Here is a 21,864-nt window from a genome sequence, read left to right on the forward strand (position 1 = left end):
AGTACTGGAAGTCCTAACCACAGCGATCAGACAAGAAATAAGAGGCATCCAAATTGGAAAGGAGGAAGTAAAACTCATTATTCGCAAATGACATGATATTATACATAGAGATCCTAAAGATTCCACCAAAAAACGACTAGATTTAATAAGTGAATTTGGCCATGTAGCAGGATACACAATCAACACCCCAGAATCTATGGTTGTTTTGTACACCAATAATGAATTCTCAGAAAAGAAACTAGACAAACAATCCCACTTACCATTGCAACAAAAAAATTAAGATACTTAGGAATAAACTTAACCAAGGCGGCAAAAAACTTATAATCAGAAGCAAAATCAAAGGACAAAGAAAATGATAAATCCCTGTAACTGCTTTAATATTAAAATATTTATTTTTCTAAAAGATCACACAAAAGTTGGGAAGAGAAAGAGGATGTCAACTAGTCTACGTGGAAGTCCGGGCTGACGGAGGACAAAGAGCTGCCTACGGAGACGCAGCTGGAGCCGAGGGCAGAGCTGGAGCTGGCGGCCGCCTGGGCCCGGCAGCCTGGGGCAGCCACGCTCTCCGGCACCACGGAGCGCGGAGGGGGCAGCCACGCTGTGGCCCCATCGTTCCTCCTTTCCAGAAAGGGAGAAAGCAGGCGCTCACTCTTTAGACATGTTCTTGATGGTCTTGTGCTCCTTCATGGCCTTCTCCCAATCGCTGCCATTGAATTCCTCGATGACCATGCTCCGCACAGTGCCCTCATCCAGGCAGTGGGGGGCGATTCCTGGGGGGTGGCACAGAGAAAGGGGTCTCCTTTGTGAGTGAGACCAGGTGCTCTACTGGCTCTTGGACAAACCCACACCGGCAAGCGTCACGGGGCTGCACGTGAGCTCACAGGGTCCTGCTTACTTTCCTCGTCTCTGACACGGGGATCAGACTTCCGCAGCCAGGGGAGGCCAAGGCTGGCCATCAGGCAGGACAGGCTGAGGACCGAGAGCAGAAAGACTCCGCCTGGGGCAATCTCTGACTGACAGCCTGCAGAATTCCCAGGCCTCTTCTGGCTGAGACACGTGCTTCTAAGCATTCAATGCCACCCCATCGGCACAGGAGTTGACACTGTCCCAAAGCCTTCCTGTGCCTCGAGGTAGGAGAAAGGCGTCACTCACGGGAACAGACAGCAGCTGCTCTGAGAAATGGGCAGAAGAGCAAGGTGCTGCCATGCCCTCCCCACCGCGAGGCACAGGCCGGTCACGGCCCAGCTGCCCCGTTCTGGAGGCTGCGCTCCACGGGAATAAGGCCCCTCAGGGACGTCCTCACCGCTGCTTCAATTCACACGGCAAGTGCGTCACTCTGAACAACCGTCTAAAGGTTGTTTCTGCCTCCAGATCAAGGACCGGAAGAGGGACTTGGGGGGTTCTCCTGTTTCTATTTTGAACAAATCAAAAAATTTGAATGGCATTATCAATGCTCTTCGTTCTTGCCTCATCCCTTTACCCACCATCGCTACCCCCTTCCCACAGCCCCCATCTCTCCCCTGCTCGCTGTCCCCTGAGCCAGCCCCGTGAGGCAGCTCTGGCAGCACCAGGATGAGGTCAGGACGGGGCTGGCTCTGACCGACCAGAGCCAGCGTCTGTGCATCTGAATCGGGCATGTGGAAGGGTCTCGCCACGCAGGGGCAAGCCGAGCACGCAGCGCCCACCTGGCTAAGCAGCATCTGCCCAGAGCAGCCCGGTGACGGGGAGTCCCCGAGCTGAGCCGTTTCCTTTACTCACCGAAGCCGCCGGGGTTGGAGCGGGGTGTGTAGAAGCTCTGCACCCCACATCTCTTACAGAAGGTATGCTGCGCCTTGTGAGTGTTGAACGTGTACGTGGTTATGCTCTCCGCTCCCTAAGGGAAAACAGAGACAGGTGTCCTCTTCTACAAAGAGACGTTTTTCCTCACTTAAAAAATCTATCTTTTAAAAGGCTCAACGGGTTAGGGAGCCGTCTGTAGGGCCCTCGGGAGGAGGAGGAGGACACGTCCGATCTCTCAGGGAACCACCTGCACCGCCAGGAGACTCGTCGTGTGGACGGGCCCGTGCTGGGGAAGGGACAGCTCATGCCTCCTCGCAGGCCAACTGCACACAGAGCAGCTCAGCCTCAGTGTCCCCGATTCACAGCCAGACAGCCTGTGGGCATCAGGGCGGGAAAAGGCCTGCTTTCCAGGCCCGAGTGAGTCCACAGCTCAGCTCGCGCTGGGACTGGCTCTCCACGTCCCCGAGCAGCGCTAAAGGTCCTGAGAAAACAGACGACGGCAGGTGAATTCATCTGTGAAGAACCAACTAAGAAAGAGTGTTTGCCAGACATCAGAGACAAAAGACTCATTTCCCAAAGGGATAACAAATGAGAAATCGGACAAAGAACATGAACAGTGTCAAAAAGAAAAAGGAAAAGGAAAAGGAAAAGGAAAAGGAAAAGGAAAAGGAAAAGGAAAAGGAAAGGAAAAAAGAAAAGAAACGCCTGGCGGGTAGCTCAGTTGGTTAGAGCATCGACCCAAAATACAAGGTTGAGGGTTTGATACCCAGTCAGGGCACCTACAAGAATCACCATTAAGTGCATAAATAAATGGAACAAGAAGTTGACGTTTCTCCCCCTCCCCCCTTCTTCTCTCTCTCTCTCTCTCTCTCTCTAATCAATAAATAAAAATTAAGAAAAAAATAAATAGCTCTTTAACCTGTGAAATGATGTTTACACTCATGAACTGCAATGAGGCATTTTTCACTGTCAGGTGGGCAAATATAAAAGTAGTTTAAAAAAAAAATAAAAATAAAATAAAAGTAGTTTAACACAGTCCTGAGGAGTATGAGGAGTATGTGGTCACTCAATGGACCAGTTGTGAGAATATACACATATACACTGGTAAGACATCAAAATTTTAAATGAACATCCTTTAACACAGCAACTCCACTGCTAAGAATGTCTCCCACAATGAGAACTCCATGTTTCCAATGACATATGCACATGGATATTACAGCACTGTCTGTAAAGGCTGAAGATTGGACAAACTGAAAACGTCCACCAACAGAAGACGAGTTAAAGCAATTACGGACACATAAAATGGGATCCTCTGCAACTTCCAAAAAGAATGAGGCAGTTCTACCTACAAATACTAATCCGGAATCTTCTCTTTGCTGGGGCACTCCTCCACCCCGCACCGCCACCTTCATCCCTGAGAGCTGAGCGCCGGAGGGACCTTTCCTACCAATCTACACCAGCCCCCGCGGTCATCTGTCCTGTCGCTCTACTTCCCCTCGTTCACAGCACGAGCGGACTGCTTCTCGCTTAGTTCTTCTGTGTCCCCTCTGCAGACTGGCAGCTCCGAGACGGACTGTCTGCCCTGCCGACTGCTGGGCTTCAGTGGAGCAGTGCCTGCACGCAGTAGGTGTCCCCTAAATACTTGCTGAATGAATGGATAAGTTTTGTCCTGACTTTTTTTTAAACACACAATATGGACATATAATGAACCACTGCACTGTGTATCTGAACCTAATATAATGTCATGTGTTCATTTAAAGTGAATGAAGAAGCCCTGGCTGGCGGCTCTGCTGGTTAGAGGTCGTCCGGGTGCACCTGGGATGTGGGCTCGACCCCGGGGTCAGGGCACATGTGAGAACCACGAGTGCATAAATAAGAGGAACAACAAATCGATGCCTCTCTCGCTCTAAAAATCAATCAATAAAATTTTTTTAATTAAAAAAAATAAGTAAATACAAAAAACATATGTAAGCAGAAACTTGCTCCTTCAACAGACTGGAGCCGGAGAAGAGAATGGCTCTGGAGCACCAGAAGAAGCAGGCCCCGGAGAAAAGTATCAGTTCAAGACCCAGAGCCCCAGCTGCACCCGCCGGTGTCTTCAAACACCGTCCGCCCTGGGTGCCAGGAGCACGGGGACCTGGCGGCCTCTGAGGGGAGGGCGCGGGCAGTCCTCGGGACCGCCGGGGAAGACGGGAGACGGGTCTGCTGCCCGCTGTCCCCGCGCCCCACCACTCGCATGAAGGACCAAGGGCTGACAAGCAATAGCAGACAAACCAGCCCCCAGTACTGGTAGTGAGTCCCTCACTGCCCAGGGAGGCAGGGACCCACGCGCTTGTTCTCTTAGTCTGTCCCTGGGCTGCAGACATCGAACAGGACAAGAGCCCAGGACCTGGAGCCGGAGGACGGGAGGGACAGGGGGACACTGCACTGCGTACATGCATGTCTGTCCCTTTCAGATGCTGCCCCAAGAACAAAATGAAGTCCCACAGTAATAAAGTTTAAAAATCTTTCATCATATATTTTTCACTGGGAAATGCTAAAGTCACTTATAAAACAGAAAAGAAAGTAAAATCCTACTTTGATAAAAGACAAAATACATATTTAACCTTTTGCACTCGGATGTCGAGTGTGACTCGACACGGTTAGCATCGGCAGCAGGAATCGAGAAAAAAGCAAGCGAGTGCAAAGGGTTAATGTATTTATCTGTGTAGAAAATCATGCACAAGCATATAACCAAAATATTAACAGTGATTACGTTTAGATGATAGGATCTGGGTGATCTTATTTATTTGAAAATGTTCCCTCAGTAATATCAAATAAGCATCCAAAATATAAAGGAAAAAATAACAAAACTTTTACAAATAAACATGAAGCCCGGGTGATGCCCCCGGGGGTCTGCCGTCAGCGGGGACTCCAATGGGCTCTGCATCTTCAGCCCTGCTCTTAGCACTAACCTTCAGGAGCTTGAAGCGAGAAGCAGGAACAATGAAGTGTCTGTTCTGCTTCTTCTTGCAAACACTGCAGCTACAGAAAGACAGAGCAAGTCCCGATTGTGAACAGCCCTCCGCACCCTGAGTGCCAAGGGGCCCAACCTGATAAGATCTGAGAGCTGGCTGCCCCGGAGTAAGGCCTCTTCCAGCACTTTCCTGGGAAGGGGAAGCTCAGGCAGCGAACTGCCTGGGTCTCTGCCCGCAGGCCCCACCGTGGGCAGTGGAGACCACGCATCCCTTTGAAGACCCTGACTAAGAGAACATCGTGTCTGTTACCCACCCCCACTTCATTACCGGGCAGGGAGCTGTTACGTTCTAGACACAAAAGCAGGCCCTCCACCTGGAAGAACCCAGCGAGAGGGCCTGAGCACGGCCCTCCCCCGGCTCCCCGCCCCAACTCTGAAGACTCTGCCCAAGGCATTCATTCAGTGCCCAGACCGACCAGCTTCAGCTACCACTCCCCCACCCACCAGTCTGGTGGGTGACTCTCTCAGGTACAAGCCAGAGGACCCTGCTCGGTGTCACCTGAGTGGTACTGTAGAAGTGCTATCTCTCTATTTCTCTCTCTCTTACTCTTTTTCACTCACTCATGCACACACACTCACATACAGAGCAGACTCAGAGTTATTTTTAGCCTCCATTTTTTAAAAAAATGTTATTATTAAAAACTTCTAGCCCTAGCTGGTTTGGCTCAGCTGATAGAGCATCAGCCTGCAGACTAAAGGGTCCTGGGTTTGATTCCAGTCAAGGGAACATACCTAGGTTGCAGGCTCGAGCCCTGGCCCTGGTCAGGGTGTGTAAGGGAGGCAACCAACCAATGTGTCTCTCTCACATCAATGTTTCTCTCTCTGTCTCTCCCCCTCCCTTCCACTCTCTCTAAAAATCAATGGAAAAATTTCCTCAGGTGAGGATTAACAACAACAAAAACACAAAACCAAAATGAAACTTCTAGCCCGGCCAGTGTGGCTGACTTAGCTGGCTGGAGCATCGTCCTGTGCACTGAAAGGTCACAGGTTTAATCCCAGTCAAGGCACATACCTGCGTTGCAGGTTCAATCCCTGGTTGGGGCTCCTATGGGAGGCAGCCGATTTATGTTTCTCTCTCTCTCTCTAAAAATCAATTAGCATATCCTCGGTGAGGATTAAAAACAAAGTTTTAAATTAAAAAAAAACACACAAAATTTCTAGTACACACAACAGGAAAAAGAATACAACAATGAACCCTTATATACGTATCACCTGAGTCCAACAATTATCAACCGTCTGTTGTTTCATCTATCCCCAATGTCCCGGAAAAGCTGAAGCACGGTGCTTAACTCGGAACCCTCTCAAACCAAGTTGGGAAGAGAAGACACTCACTTGCAGTCGAAGATGTGCAGGTCTGCCGAGGCCCAAACTTCAAAGCGAACGGCTCCACAGTGGCAGCCTCCTGTGTGTTTCACCAGGCCCTGGTATTCGCTACATAAAACAGAAAATCAGAAAGATAAGAATTTCCGAGGCGTAGCAGATCTACCTAACACAGAGTCACAAACCCAAACAGGCAGCCAAAATGAAGAGACAAAAAAACAACCCACAAATGAAAGAACTAGAGAATTATCCAGAAGAAGAAATAAATGAAAGAGAGAAGAAATTTATCTGATATAAAGTTCAGAAAAATGATGGTAAAGATGATCAATAGCATGAGAAATGATATAGTAACTATGAAAACAGAAATAAAGAATGACATAGCACAAATAAAGAACACATCGGAAGGAATACATAACAGATCAGATGAAGCTGAGGATCGAATCAGTGAATTAGATGACAGGATTGAAAAAAAAATCAATCAGAGAACTAAAAAGAAAAAAACAATTAAAAAACGGAGGACAGCTGTGGGGTAACGTGAAACGTAACAATAGAATAGCAGGTGCGCCAGAAGAGGCAGAAAGGGAGAAAGAGATAGAGAACATGTTTGAAGAAATAATGGCAGAAAACGTCCATAACCTGGTAAAGGAAAAAGTCAGGAGGCACAGAGAACGAACCCCAAGCAAGAAGAACCCAAACTGACCCATGCACAGACACATCATAATTAAATTTCCAAAATTAAAGACAAAGAGAAAATCTTAAAGGTGAAATAAACAGTTTCCTGGACAAAAAAAAAAAAAAAGGCTAAAGGAGTACATCACCACCAAGTCAGCATTACAAGAAATGCTAACAGGACTGCTGTAATGAGAAGAAGAAATTGAGTCTACGGCCATACCACCCTGAACGCGCCCCATCTCGTCTGATCTCGGAAGCTAAGCAGGGTCGGGCCTGGTTAGTACTTGGATGGGAGAAGAAGAAATTGAGAGAGAAACCTAGCCATACAGAATTAAAATGGCAATAAATAAGTACCTATCAACAATAACCTGAAATGTGAATGGATTAAATGCTCCCATCAAAGATTAGGTTAGCTGAATGGTTACAAAAACATGACCCAACTATATGCTGTCTCCACAGACCCACCTCAGAACAAAAGACATACACAGGATGAGAGTGAAGGGATGGGGAAAAATGGAAAAGAAAAGAAGCTGGAGTAGCAATACTCATATCCGACAAAATAGACTTCAAAATGAAGGCCATCTCCAGAGACAACAAAGGTCACCACATAATACTAAAGGGATGGATTAAAAAACAGGACATAATCCTGGAAAACATATATGCACTCAATATAGAAGAACCTAAATATATCACAAAACTTCTAGAGGACTTTAAGGGAGAGATCAACAACAACCAAGTCATAGTAGGGAACTTTAATGCCCCTCTGACTTCACTGGACAGATCTTCCACACAAAAACTTAGTAAGGAAACAGTGACTCCAAAGGACACACTTTTGATCAGATGGATTTAATTGACATTTATAGACCATTTCACCCAAAACTGCAGAATAGACATTCTTCTCAAGTGCAAATGGATCATTCACAAAGATAGTCCACATGTTAGGGCACAAAACAAGTCTCTACAAGTTCAAGAAGATTGAAATTATATCAAGCATCTTCTCAGAAAACAACTATAGTAAAAACTCCCAAAACATTCAAACACATGGAGGCTAAGTAGCAAGTTATTAAACAATGATGGGTTACCACTGAGATCGAGAAAGAAATTATAAACTTCCTGGGAAGAAACAAAAATGAACACACAACAACCCAAAATCGCTGGGATACAGCAAAAGCAGTCCTGAGTTCATAACATTCCAGGCCTATCTCAAAAAACAAGAAAAATTATCAATAAGCTGTTAAACACTACAACTTAAAGAATTATAGAGAACAACAAGAAAAGCCCAGAGTAAGCAGAAGAAAGTAAATAATAAAGATTAGAGCAGAAATAAGTGACATAGAGACTAAAAAGAAATACAAAAAGCAATGGTTCTTTGAAAGGATAAACAAAATTGATGAACCATTAGCCAGATTCATCAAGAAACAAGAGAGAGGACCACAATAAATATAATTAGAAATGAAAGTGGAAAGTAACCACTGACACCACAGAAATACAGAGGTTTGTAAGAAAATACTATGAACAACTATATGCCAACAAGCTGGACAATGTGGATGAAATGGACAAATTCCTAGAAAAATACAATCTTCCAAAACTGAATCAGGAGGAATCAGAAACCTGAATAGGCCAATAACAACTGAGAAAATTGAAGCAGTAATCAAAAAACTCCTGGTAAATAAAAGCCCAGGTCCGGACGGCTTCAAAAACTCCGGGGGAGTTTTACCAAACATTCAAAGAAAAACTAACACTTATCCTCCTCAGACTATTCTAAAAAATCCAAGAGAAGGAACACTTCCAAGCTCCTTTTCTGAGGCCAGCATTACCTGACTTACAAAACTAGATGAAGACACTACAAAGAAAGAGAATTACTGGCCAATATCCCTGATGAACATAGATGCTAAAAGCCTCAACAAAATATCAGCAAATAGGATCCAGAAATATATTAAAAAGATCTTACACCATGACTATGTTCATTCCAGGGATGCAAGGCTAGTACAATATTCACAAATCAATAACATGATACATCACATAAACAAATTGAAAGACAAAAATCACATGATCATATCAATTGACACAGAAAAAGCATTTGACAAAATCCAACACCCATTTTTATAAAAACTCTCAGCAAAGTGGGAATAGAGGGAGCATATCTCAACATGATAAAGGCCATATATGACAAACCTACACCCAACATCACACTCAATGAGCAAAAACAAAAACCATCTCCCCTAAGAACAGGAACAAGACAGGGATGTCCGCTTTCACCACTCTTATTCATCATAGCACTGGAAGTCCTGGCCACAGCGATCAGACAAGAAGAAATAAGAGGCATCCAAACTGGAAAGGAGGAAATAAAACTCTCATCATTCGCAGATGACATGATATTGTACATAGAAAATCCTAAAGATTCCACCAAAAATCTTCTAGGTTTAATAAGTGAATTTGGCAATGTGGCAGGATACAAAATCAACACCCAAAAATCGATGGCTTTTTTACACACCAATTATGAACATTCAGAATGAGAAACTAAACAAGCAATCCCATTTACCATTACAATAAAAAAAATGAAAATACTTAGGAAATAAACTTAATGAAGGAGGCAAAAGACCTGTATTCGGAAAACTACAGGACATTGAAAAAAGAAATATAAACAAATAGAAGAATAAACCGTGTTCATGGATTGGTAGAATCAACATCGTTAAAATGTCCATACTACCCAAGGCAATCTACAAATTCAATGCAATCCCTATTAAAATACCAACAGCATATTTCACAGATATAGAACAAATAATTCAAAAATTTATATGAAATGAAAAAGGACCCCGAGTAGCTGCAGCAATCTTGAGGAAGGAAAACAAAGTTGGAGGAATCACAATACCAGATTTCAGGTTATACTACAAAGCCACCGTAATCAAAACTGCCTGGTACGGGCACAAGAACAGGCATATAGACCAATGGACCAGAACACAGACCCCAGAATTGACCCAAGCCATTATGCTCAATTAATATTTGACAAAGGAGGCAAGAGCATACAATGGAGTCAAGAGAGTCTCTTCAATAAATGGTGTTAGGAAAATTGGACAGATACATGCAAAAAAACGAAACTAGACCACCAACTTACACCATACACAAAAATAAACTCAAAATGGATGAAATATTTAAATGTAAGTCAGGAAACCATAAAAATCCTACAAGAGCCTGGCCGGCACAGCTCAGTGGTTGAGCGTTAGCCTATGAACCATGAGGTTATGGTTTGATTACGGGTTCGGTTCCCGGTCAGGGCACATGCCCAGGTTGCGGGTTCGATCCCCAGTGTGGGACATGCAGGAGGCAGGTTTCTATCATGGAGGTTTCTATCCATCTCTCCCTCTCCCTTCTTCTCTGAAATAAATAAAAATAAAAAATGCAAAAGAAAGCATTCCAAAAATTTTGGGACAAGGTCAGGTGGGGTTAGGGGTGGGAATTCTAATCCCACCACTCAAACATTTTTATTTATGTCAAATATTTACTAAAAATGTTTACCAACCAAGTGCACTGCAGTGGAAAGAGAGCAGTAAACAAGATACAGCAGATATGGTTCCTGGCCTTACTGACCTTAAGTGGCCATCAAACAAATTACCCAAATAAAAAAAGGTTGGGGATTGAAATGACTGTGATAAAGGTGGTACAGGCTGCTATGGAAAAGAAAGACAATGGGAGCCAGCTGAGTCTGAGGGTTCAGAAAAAAGCCTTCTGAAAAAGTAACAACAGCTCTTACCATTTTGCTATATTCTCCTCCAGTATTTTCATATACATGACTTTTTACAAAGCCATACATACACATTACATACAATTTCAATCCTTTAAAAACTTATATTTAGCCAGGCCCTTAATTGAACATGACTAGGATGTGATAAATATCATCAAATTGCTTTCTAAAAGAGCTGGACAGTCTTATCAGTAATGAATGGGAGAACATTTCACTGTACCTTCTCAAGCAATAATTACAGGAAAAAACAGCTCGCAGCTTTAATCTGCATTTATTTGGTTATTAGGGAATGGTTAAAAAAGGTGAAGGGGGAGGGTGGGAGGGTATCAACCAAGGATCTTGTAAGCATGTATGCATGGCCCACAGACACAGACAATGGGGCAGGCTGGAGGGGGCCAGTGGGGGGAAAAGGAGACATATGTAATAATTTCAACAATAAAGAATTATTAAACATAATTTTTTTTTAAAAGGTGAAGGGGGTCCGCGGGCATGGCTCAGTGGTTGAGCACCGACCTATGAACCAGGAGGTCATGGTCAGGGCACATGCCCAGGTTGCCGGCATGCACGAAGCCAATCAATGATTCTCTCATATCATTGATGTTTCTGTCTCTCTCTCCCTCTCCATTCCTCTCTGAAATCAATAAAAATACATTTTTTAAAAAGTGAAGGGAATAAAATAAGTCATGGGGATTTAAGGTACAGCACGGGGAGTAATAACAGTAACTTTGTAGGGTGACCAAGTTATTATTAAACTTGTAGTGATCACACCATAAGGTATTTAAATATCGAATCACTATGCTGTACACTGGGACCTAATATACTGTGTCAACTACAATTTTTAAAGAATTGTAAAGACTGAATGTTTTATCATGTTTCTTTACAAGCTGAATCAGTAATTGTACATTCCTTTCGCATGTTAGTTAAAATGGTGAGTTTGGGGTTTTTATAATAAAAAAATATTCAGTCCAGAACGACAAAAAGTGAAGCGCACAGAAAATCAAACAGTCCGTCTCTGGGAAGACTCACTCTCACGAAGAGAATTTCTTCTGGAACAAAGACAAGGAACATTCTTACCCAAGGAATAATCCACCGTTAGCCAATAGCTTTTTCCTAGGGCTTTGATCTTTTTAATTCATAAAGTAACCGACACGGAGAGAAACTAGGGCGCTAAAATCTGGCCGTTCTACCGCGTTTGGGGAACACAGGCGGCCCTCGCGGCGGTGACAGGAACAGTCACCCCAACATCGCGGCCCGGGAGTCCTCCGGCCATCGGAGGAGCTGGGCGCTTCCTGCAGCGCCAGGGCCGTGCTGGCGGGAGCGGCGGGAGGAGCACAAAGACCTGCGCATCTCCCGCACCGCGTTCCTGGGGCCCCGCACCGCCTTCCTGGGGCCCCGAACCGCCTTCCTGGGGCCCCGCACCGCGTTCCTGGGGCCCCGAACCGCCTTCCTGGGGCCCCGCACCGCGTTCCTGGGGCCCCCCACCGCCTTCCTGGGGCCCCGCACCGCCTTCCTGGGGCCCCGCAGCGCGTTCCTGGGGCCCCGCACCCGCCTTCTCGGGGCCCCGCCGCGCGTCCTGCGCGCTCTTCTCGGATGCAGACCTCCTCCCCGCCACCCGCTCCCTCCCAACCAGCGCCTGGAACAAAAACGGGATTTCGCACCCCAGTTGGTTCAAAACTTCTGTTGAGCTTTCCTGCCCCTCCGTCCCCACCACCCCGTCTCCAAAACACCTGCGCAAACACGGAAAGCCACCCAGGCGAGAGGACAGCCCGGGTTTACCCTTTCCCGGCGCCCTCGGCCGCGTGTCCGCGCAGGGGCCGAGGCGGCGCCCCCGACCTTCGGGGAGCAGCCCCCACCCAGGCAAGGCCGCGCACCCCGTAAGGCAAGCGGCGTGGCCGTGGGGATTCGGACCGAGCCCGGTGTCCCCGGAGAAGGCGCGGCGGTCACAGTACGGGTGCGACGCAGAACAGAAAACCTGCCCCAACCCGCAGCCGCAGCCCCGACCCCGCGCCCCCTTCCCTCCGGCCCCGCGCACCTTCCAACCCCGACCCCCGGGTCCCCCGGACCCCCCGGCCCCGCAGCCCCGGGTGCTCCCCCCGGACCCCCCCCCCTCCCCGGCACTCACAAGGTGTCCAGCAGCAGCTTAGCGGCGCCCTCGAAGGTGAGCTTCTGCCGCTTCTGGAACGTCTCCCAGCGCTCCCGCTGGTCGCCCAGGTCCAGCGCGGCCACCGAGGACGTCGGAGTCGCCGGGATCGGAGGCGGCGGCAGCGCCGGCTCTGGCGGCGGCTCCCCGGGGCCCGCCTCCTGGGCCCGCGGCGACGACGGCCTCGGCCGCGGCTTCGCCGCCCGGCTCCTGCCCCCGGTTTGGCCCGCGGGGCGCTGTGCGCGGGTGTCGCCGCGAGCCGAGGCGGCGGCGGCGGGAGCCCGGGAGGCGCCGGGCCTATTCTGCCCGCGCGGCTGGGAGGACGCGCTCCTCCTTGTCGGCCGCATGGCTCCCGCAGACTGGCGCGCAGGCCAGGCCGCCCGCGCGTCCCCGCAGCCCGCGCGCGCCCCTCACCACCCAGCAACCTGCACGCCCAGGGGGCGCTGCGCCCGCCGGTCCGGGCCCCGGCCCCGGCCCCGGCCGCGGCCGCCGCACCTGGCCGCCCAGCTGCGCCCCAAAAGGAGTGTCAGCTCGCCCGTCGGCCTCGGCCCTCCACCTGCCAGAGAGTGCGTCCTGCAGGCCAAACGGGCCGCACCTCGGGCCTAGGCTCCCGACACCCGGAGCCTTGGCACCTGCGGAGGGGCCTCCGTCCCCTCTGAAGCCTCGGGGCTGCTTACCTGCCTGGCCTGGGTGGTCTTGGGTCAGCCCTGAATTCAGGGTCACATCCCAGGGGGCAGCCGGGGGCAACTTCACCTCCAAGACGGGACAAGTACTGACCTCGCAGGAGCCCCGTGCGCCTGAAAGGAACTGAAGCCCTGGCACCCGCTGCCTGCTGACAAAGAGCAGCCGAAACCATAGTCCTTAAACTTCGTCTTTCCAACTTTATAAAACTGTGTGTGTTTTTTATAATTTATTAAGAAAAACCAAACGCCTGTTGAACATTGATATCCTTATTGAGATCGATGGTCAACGGGCTTTTTTTAAAAAAAGTAATAAATGAATGAAACCTTCACCTAAGTACGCGATTATGTTTTGTTGAACACAGCACCAAACTTTACTTTTTTAAATAATTCTTTATTGTTGAAAGTATTACATATGTCCCCCCCCCCTTTTTCCCCCATTGACCCCCTCCAGCCCGCCCCAGGCCTTCAGCACCCTCTTGTCTGTGTCCATGGGTCATGCATATATGCATTCAAGGTCTTTGCTTGATTACCTCCCCCTCACCTTCCCTCTGAGATTCCACACTCTGTTCCATACTTGAATCTCTGGATCCACTCCGTTCATCAGTTTATTTTGTTACTTAGATTCCACCTATGAGTGCCATCGTGCACAGCACCAAACTTCAAAAGCAAAAAAAATCTCAGGAACCACGGATGAAACCTACGTAGTTTCTAAACCTATTAGTTGCCCCATTTTATTCATATCTTCAAAGAAATATTTTCTCTAATTCATTCTCCTACCTTTTTGTTTTCTACTTTAATTTCAACTTTCTTCCTTATTCTGTTTTTTTTCTTTTAATTTCTTTATTGATTAAGGTATTACATATGTGTCCTCATCCCTCCATTAACCCCCAACCTCCCCCCCACTCATGTCCTCACCCCCCTGGTGTTCATGTCCATTGGTTAGGCTTATATTCATGCATACAAGTCCTTTGGTTGATCTCTCCTCCTTTCCCCCACCCTCCCCTAGCTTCCCTCTGAAGGTCTGGCAGTCTGATTGATGCTTCTCTGCCTCTGGATCTGTCCCTGTTCATCAGTTTATGTTGTTCATTATATTCTACAAATGAGTGAGATCATGTGATATTTGTCTTTCTCTGACTGGTTTATTTCACTGAGCATAATGCTCTCCAGGTCCATCCATGCTGTTGCAAATGGTAAGACTCCTTTTTTACTGCAGCGTAGTATTCCATTGTGTAGATGTACCACCGTTATTTAATCCACTCATCTGCTGACGGGCACTTAGGCTGTTTCCAAATCTTAGCTATGGTGAATTGTGCTGCTATGAACATAGGGGTGCATATATCCTTTCTGGTTGGTGTTTCTAGTTTCTTGGGATATATTCCTAGAAGTGGGATCACTGGGTCAAATGGGAGTTCCATTTTTAGTTTTTTGAGGAAACTCCATACTGTTCTCCACAGTGGCTGCACCAGTCTGCATTCCCACCAGCAGTGCACGAGGGTTCCTTTTTCTCCGAATCCTCGCCCGACATTTGTCGTTTGTTGATTTGTTGATGATAGCCATTCTCACAGGTGTGAGATGATACCTCATTGTTGTTTTGATTTGCATCTCTCGGATAATTAGTGACTTTGAGCATGTTTTCATGTGTCTCTTGGCCTTCCTTCTGTCCTTCTTCGAAAAGTGTCTATTTAGGTCCTTTGCCCATTTCTTGATTGGATTGTTTATCTTCCTTTTGTTAAGTTGTATGAGTTCCCTGTAAATGTTGGAGATTAAACCCTTATCGGTGATGTCATTGGCAAATATGTTCTCCCATGTAGTGGGCTTTCTTGTTGTTTTGTTGATGGTTTCCTTTGCTGTGCAAAAGCTTTTTATTTTGATGTAATCCCATTTGTTTATTTTCTCTTTAGTTTCCATTGCTATAGGAGCAGTATCAGTGAAGAAGTTCTTTCGGCATATGTCTGAGATTTTGCTGCCTGTGGATTCCTCTAGTATTTTTATGGCTTCCTGTCTTATGTTTAAGTCCTGTATCCATTTTGAGTTTATTTTTGTGTATGGTGTAAGTTGGTGGTCTAGTTTCATTTTTTTGCATGTATCTGTCCAATTTTCCCAACACCATTTGTTGAAGAAACTATCTTGAATCCATTTTATGTTCATGCTTCCTTTGTCAAATATTAATTGGGCATAGTGGTTTGGGTCGATTTCTGGGCTCTCTATTCTATTCCATTGATCTATATGTCTGTTCTTGTGCCAGTACCAGGCAGTTTTGAGAACAGTGGCTTTGTAATACAGCTTGAAATCTGGCATTGAGATCCCTCCTACTTTGTTCTTCTTTCTCAGGATTGCTGTGGCTATTCGGGGTCTTTTTTTATTCCAGATGAATTTTTGGAAAGTTCTTTCTAGGTCTGTGAAATATGCCATTAGTATTTTAATGGGGAGTGCATTGAATCTGTAGATTGCTTTAGGTAGTATGAACATTTTGATGATGTTCATTCTACCAATCCATGAACGGGGTATGTTCTTCCATCTGTTTATGTCGTCCTCTATCTTTTTTCAGTGTCCTGTAGTTTTTCGCATATAGGTCTTTTACCTCCTAAGTTAAGTTTATTCCTAGGTATCTTAATTTTTTTGGTGTGATGGTAAATGGGATTGCTTTTTTAGTCTCTCTTTCTGTAAGTTCACTATTGGTGTAAAGAAATGCCAGAGATTTCTTGGCATTAATTTTGTATCCTGCTACATTGCCAAATTTACTTATTAAGTCTAATAATTTTTTGATGGAGTCTTTAGGGTTTTCTATGTACAATATCATGTCATCTGCAAATAAGGACAGTTTTACTTCTTCTTTTCCAATTTAGATGGCTTTTATTTCTTCTTCTTGTCTGATCACAATGGCTAGTACTTCCAGTACTATGTTGAACAGGAGTGGTGAGAGTGGGCATCCGTCTTGTTCCTGTCCTTAGGGGAAATGGTTTTAGTTTTTGCCCATTGAGTATGATGTTGGCTGTGGGTTTTTCATATATGGCTTTTATTATGTTGAGGTATGATCCTTCTATTCCCACCTTGCTGAGTGTTTTGATCCTTATTGTTTTTGTTTATTATCATTAGTTTAATAGTTTACTGAATTAAATATATGATTTATTTTCAGTGTTTTTGGTAATAAAAATATAAATGACTAGAAATATTTTTTGAGTATAGCTTTAGTTCTATCCATTTGGGTTTTATATGGTGTTCTCTAAAATTTTTTTAGAATTCTGTACTTTCAGTTTTTGCCAAAGTAGCTGTACCACTTTATATTCCATCAGCCATGGATGAGAGTGGCAGTCGCTTCATACCCTTATAACACTTGGTATTGTCAGACCTTTTGACTTTAGCCTTTCTGGTGGGTATTCGGTGGTATCTCCCTGTGATGATATTTTGCATGCCTTTGATGTGTAATGATGTTGAGCACCTTTTGATGTGTTGATTGACCATTTGAATATCTTCGTCTGTGAAAGGCCTGTTCACAGACACTCTGAGAGTTAGTCCATTTTATTATTGAGTTACTTGATGTGTAGGAGTTCTTTATATCTGGATAGGAGTTGTTTGCCAGGTATGTATATTTAGATATCTTCTCCCAGTCGTGGCTTTCTTTTTCACCTTAATATCTTTAGATGAATGGAAATTTTTTATTTTGATGACATTCAACTTGTTGGAAATTTTTATTTTATGGTTAGTGTTTTTGTGTCATGTTTTTAAGCTCTGCCTGCCGCAAGAGCATGAAGATTTTCCTCCTACCTGTCTTCTAGAAGCTTATAGTTTCAGCTTTCACCCTTAAGTCTATGATCCATCTCAAATTAATTTATTTATTTTTGTTAATCCTCCCCCGAGGATATTTTTTCCATTGATTTTTTTTTTCTTTCTTAGAGTGGGAGGAAGGGGTAAAGACAGAGAAACATCGATGTGAGAGAGACATATCAATTGTCTCCTACACACCCCCCCAACCAGAGCTCAGGACCAAAGTACATGCCCTTGACTGGAATCCAACCGGGGGATCCTTTATTCTCTGAGCCATCGCTCTATCCACTGAGCCAAACCAGCTAGGGCTCAAATTAACTTTTGCATAGGGTGTGAGTTTCTTTTTTTCATTTTTTTTTTCATATAGTCATGAAGTTAATCTAGGTCTCAATCCTCTATTCTGTTGCATTGATCGACTTACCTGCCCTTGCACCAAGTCAATTCTGTCTTAATATACTTGTTTAATTACTTAGTCATGAAATCAGAGTAAGGCCTCCAGATTTGTTCTTCAGGATTATCTTGGCCCTGCTAAGTCCTGTGCATTTCCAAATAAAGTATAGAATCATCTATTTCTACAAAGCAGCCTGCCTGATATTTTATGCTATCAACCATACTCCTATGAAAATCCCTCAATTCCTCCAATTTAATATTCCTAACTTCACTCTTTTAATTTTTGTTTTTGCCATACCAATAGCTGTTTTTAAAAAAAGAAAATGTTTTAAATTTAAAAAGAGAGTTCCAAAGAAGAGCAACGAGAAAAACAATAAGTTAAAAATAAAATAAAAGGAAAGGAAAAAAGAGAGTTCTAGCCCTGCCGGCGGGGCTCAGGGGTTGAACCAGGAGATCACAGTTCCATTTCTGGCCAAGGCTCCTGCCAGGGTTGCAGGCTTGATCCCCACTAGGGCACGTGCAGGAAGCAGCCGATCAATGATTCTCTCTCATCATTGATGTTTCTATCTCCCTCTCCCTTGCTCTCTGAAATCAATAAAAATATATTTTAAAGAAGGGAGTTCCAAGAAATTTAACAGGTTCTGTAGCAATGATTGTTTCTGAGACCTCTGAGATATAAAACATAATTATAAGAGGCTAAAAACCAAAGGATTTAGTCCTACTTTTTCCTTGTTTGTTGCTAATACATAGAAAACAGTTGGTTATTTGTGTATTGAACTGTACCTTACTAAATTCACCTTTTTTTGGTCCTAATATTTTCTATTTCCTCTTAAATCTGCATGTTAGGCTATTTTTTAACTCCCAAGCAAATTTGTAGAAAATCTTTTGGTGGTGAAAAATTTAAAAATAAATAAAATCTTTTGGTGGTTGATTTCTAATTTAAATTAGGTTTCTAATTTAAAGTTTCTGAATTATAAAATCTCTCTTTTTTTGGAATCTATTATCATTTTCTTCATGGCCAGGAATATAATTGATTTCCATGGGCATAAAAGTTATATTAGAAAGTTCTCTTTGTGTTAAGTCGCACTTATAAACTGCACTATTGCCAAAACCGGTTTGGCTCAGTGGATAGAGCGTTGGCCTGTGTACTGAAAGGTCCCAGGTTCGATTCCGGTCAAGGGCATGTACCTTGGTTGCGGGCACTTCCCCAGTGTGGGGGGTGCAGGAGGCAGCTGGTCGATGTTTCTCTCTCATCGATATTTCTAACTCTCTATCCCTCTCTCTCTCTCTTCCTCTCTGTAAAAAATCAATAAAATATATTTTAAAAAAAATAAACTGCACTATTAAATTCCTCTATAAAAAAAAATTCCTCGCCGAAACCGGTTTGGCTCAGTGGATAGAGCGTCGGTCTGCGGACTGGAAGGTCCCAGGTTCGATTCCGGTCAAGGGCATGTACCTTGGTTGCGGGCACATCCCCGGTAGGGGGCGTGCAGGAGGCAGCTGGTCGATGTTTCTCTCTCATTGATGTTTCTAGCTCTCTATCCCTCTCCCTTCCTCTCTGTGAAAAATCAATAAAATATATAAAAAAAAAATTCCTCTATAATTTGCTTTGTTTTTGCTTAATTAAAATCTGAAAATGAATATTATGTATTTGGCCAGGTTTAATGCGTAAACATCTATGTACTCGCTTGGGAAAGTTTCTCTTCATTTCGTGCTTGCCCTCCTGTTAATGTGGAAGTTATGACCTGACTCCATAATGTGAGTATTTCTCTCCCCATATCTAGCGGTTCTGATGAAACCTGTATTCTTCTAGTAATATTTTAAAATTGATCAATAAACATGTTTTCCAAAACATTTCTCCTGCTAAATCCTGACCCCTTCATCTGGATGAGAATTTTAGAAATTGCTGTTTTACTTCCCGAGTTTCCCATTGACCCCTATCCCCAATTCCTCTTAAGTGTGTCTTCCGTATGAAAACTCCTTCCTGGACTTCTGCACCATGTACTTCTTATCTCATTAGTATCATAACCATGATACTCAGCTCCGAGAGTTGCTGCTGAGTCTGGCACTCAAAATGTTTGTTGAATGAATAAATGATCAATTAAGACATAACTATATTACAAGGTAAATTGTTCACAACAAGCACTGTACTTTTCTCTACCCAATATTGAGATATTTTTTCTAATATAATTATCAATTGATTAAAGAACTTTGAGTATTTTCCTCAGCTAGGATCCATGGACAATACAGGGTGTCCCAAGAAAATGTTCACACACAATGTCTGTAGATTCAGTAACATTTTTTTAAAAAAATGGCCCTAGCCGGTTTGGCTCAGTGGATAGAGCGTCGGCCTGGGGACTGAGGGGTCTGGGGTTTGATTCCGGCCAAGGGCACATGCCTGGATTGCAGGCTCAGTCCCCAGTGGAGGGCATGCAGGAGGCAGCCAATCAATGATTCTCTCTCATCATTGCTGTTTCTCTCTCCCTCTCCCTTCCTCTCTGAAATCAATAAAAATATATTAAAAATAGCCCTGACTGGTTTGGCTCAGTGGATAGAGCGTCAGCCTGGGGACTGAACGGTCCCAGGTTCGATTCCGGTCAAGGGCATGTACCTTGGTTGTGGACACATCCCTAGTAGGGAGTGTGCAGGAGGCAGCCAGCTGATCGATGTTTCTCTCTCATCAATGTTTCCAACTCTCTATCCCTCTCCCTTCCTCTCTGTAAAAAATCAATAAAAAATATATTTAAAATGTACATATATTAAAAATAAATAAATAAATAAGTGAAATGTGTGTTTTTTTAAATATATTTTATTCATTTTTTACAGAGAGGAAGAGAGAGGGATAGAGAATTAGAAACATCGATGAGAGAGAAACATGGATCAGCTGCCTCTTGCACACCCCCTACTGGGGATGTGCCCGCAACCAAGGTACATGCCCTTGATCGGAATCGAACCTGGGACCCTTCAGTCCGCAGGCCAATGCTCTATCCACTGAGCCAAACCGGTTTCGGCTGAAATGTGTTTTGAATTACAGTCGTGTTCTCCGAGTTCGCATCTCCGCCAGCGCTGCCCGGATGGCCACCCAGAACCGAGACCCAGCATCGCAAAAGGAGCCAAGCCCAGCGGGGGCGCCTCCCAGCCGGTGGGCAAGAGGTTACAGCAGGAGCTGATGACCTCATGACGTCAGGCGACAAAGGAATTTCTGCCTTCCCCAAATCAGACAACCTTTTCGAAGGGGTGGGGACCATCCATGAAGCAGCTGGCACAGTATACGAAGACTTGAGGTATATGCTCTCCCTAGAGTTCCCCCAGTGGCGCCCACCCTCAAAGCCCTCGTGCCATGCTACCACCCCAATGTGACCAGGGTCACAACTGCCTGGACATCCTAAAGGACAAGTGGTCTGCCCTGTATGACGTCAGGACCATCCTGCTCTCCGTCCTGCTAGGAGATCCCAGCACCGGTAGCCCGTTGAACACACGTGCTGCAGAGCTCTGGGAAAACCCCACAGCCTTCAAGAAGTACTGACAGGAAAACTAGGCAAAGCAGGTCTCCAGCCAAGAGCCCCGACCTGGGCTGTCCAGCCTCTCTCCTTGTGCTGTCTTTTTACCTTTTCCTTAGGTGGTCTGTCCTTGCCTCGATTTCTGTATAGGACTCTGTATCTACAGCCGTGGTGTTATATTTGTTTGGTGTCTCATTTTAAAATTAAGCCTCTGGTTGAGCTCCTGTGATGAATATCTCTATATATAAAACCCTAATATGCAAATAGAACGAATGGCAAAACAACCAAACAACTGGTCACTATGGCGTGCGCTGACCACCAGGGGGCATGCGCAGAACATGGCAGGCATCAGCCATGGCGGGATGGTGAAGCAGGTGAGCGGGGTCGCCTGACCAAGATGGGGCGTCGGTTGCTGTCATTGGGGTGAGCCTCTGGTGGTTACTGAAAATTCTTTGCTCCCATGCGCTGCAGTCCTGCCTGGTGCTTGCAGCCACTGCTGGCGCCCAGCACCGGCCTCAATCACTCAGCACCATCAGCAGGTGCAAGTGGCGGCTGCCAGCCCTGATCACCCCTCAGGGCTTCTCCACCTCCCCCTGCTCCTGAGGGGCAATCAGGGCTGGCAGCCGCTGTTCACACCCACTGCCAGCAACAGCCCCACTCAACCCACTGCTGGTGCCAGAGACACTGCTTGCACCCGCTGCTGGCGCTGGCCTCAATCACTCCACACTGTCAGTGGGTGCGAGTGGGGCTGGCGCTGTCAGTGTGTGGGAGTGGCAGCAGCGGGAGCCGGGCTGCCAGCAGACAGGGACCAGGGGCCATGGCAGGAGGGGCCGGGCGGGTGCTTGGAGGATGGGCAG

At 45.7% G+C, this 21,864-nt stretch overlaps 1 protein-coding gene and 1 pseudogene across 1 annotated transcript; one reads left to right on the forward strand and one right to left on the reverse strand.

Annotated features, from left to right (window-relative positions):
- Positions 1 to 359: 359 nt before the first annotated feature.
- On the reverse strand, positions 360 to 13,150 carry CENPV (centromere protein V). Its single transcript, XM_054709724.1, has 5 exons — positions 12,652 to 13,150; positions 6,128 to 6,226; positions 4,734 to 4,803; positions 1,759 to 1,873; positions 360 to 770 (listed from the first exon to the last, which is right to left on the reverse strand). Exons 1-5 carry the CDS (start codon positions 13,014 to 13,016, stop codon positions 646 to 648), a joined length of 774 nt encoding a protein of 257 aa, XP_054565699.1. The 5' UTR covers positions 13,017 to 13,150; the 3' UTR covers positions 360 to 645.
- A 7,431-nt stretch (positions 13,151 to 20,581) lies between these two features.
- Positions 20,582 to 21,126, forward strand: LOC103299407 (ubiquitin-conjugating enzyme E2 C-like; annotated as a pseudogene).
- Positions 21,127 to 21,864: the final 738 nt, after the last annotated feature.

This window comes from Eptesicus fuscus, chromosome 20 (genome assembly GCF_027574615.1).
Source record: "Eptesicus fuscus isolate TK198812 chromosome 20, DD_ASM_mEF_20220401, whole genome shotgun sequence".
In the NCBI taxonomy this organism is placed as follows: domain Eukaryota; kingdom Metazoa; phylum Chordata; class Mammalia; order Chiroptera; family Vespertilionidae; genus Eptesicus; species Eptesicus fuscus.

Excerpts from the sequence above, each read along its gene's own strand:
- CENPV (XM_054709724.1), bottom strand. The coding sequence starts at position 13,016 with ATGCGGCCGACAAGGAGGAGCGCGTCCTCCCAGCCGCGCGGGCAGAAT. Across the intron at positions 6,227-12,651 it reads AAGCTGCTGCTGGACACCTT|CGAATACCAGGGCCTGGTGA; the intron begins GTGAGTGCCGGG and ends TGTTTTATGTAG. Across the intron at positions 4,804-6,127 it reads CTGCACATCTTCGACTGCAA|CTGCAGTGTTTGCAAGAAGA; the intron begins GTGAGTGTCTTC and ends GTCTTTCTGTAG.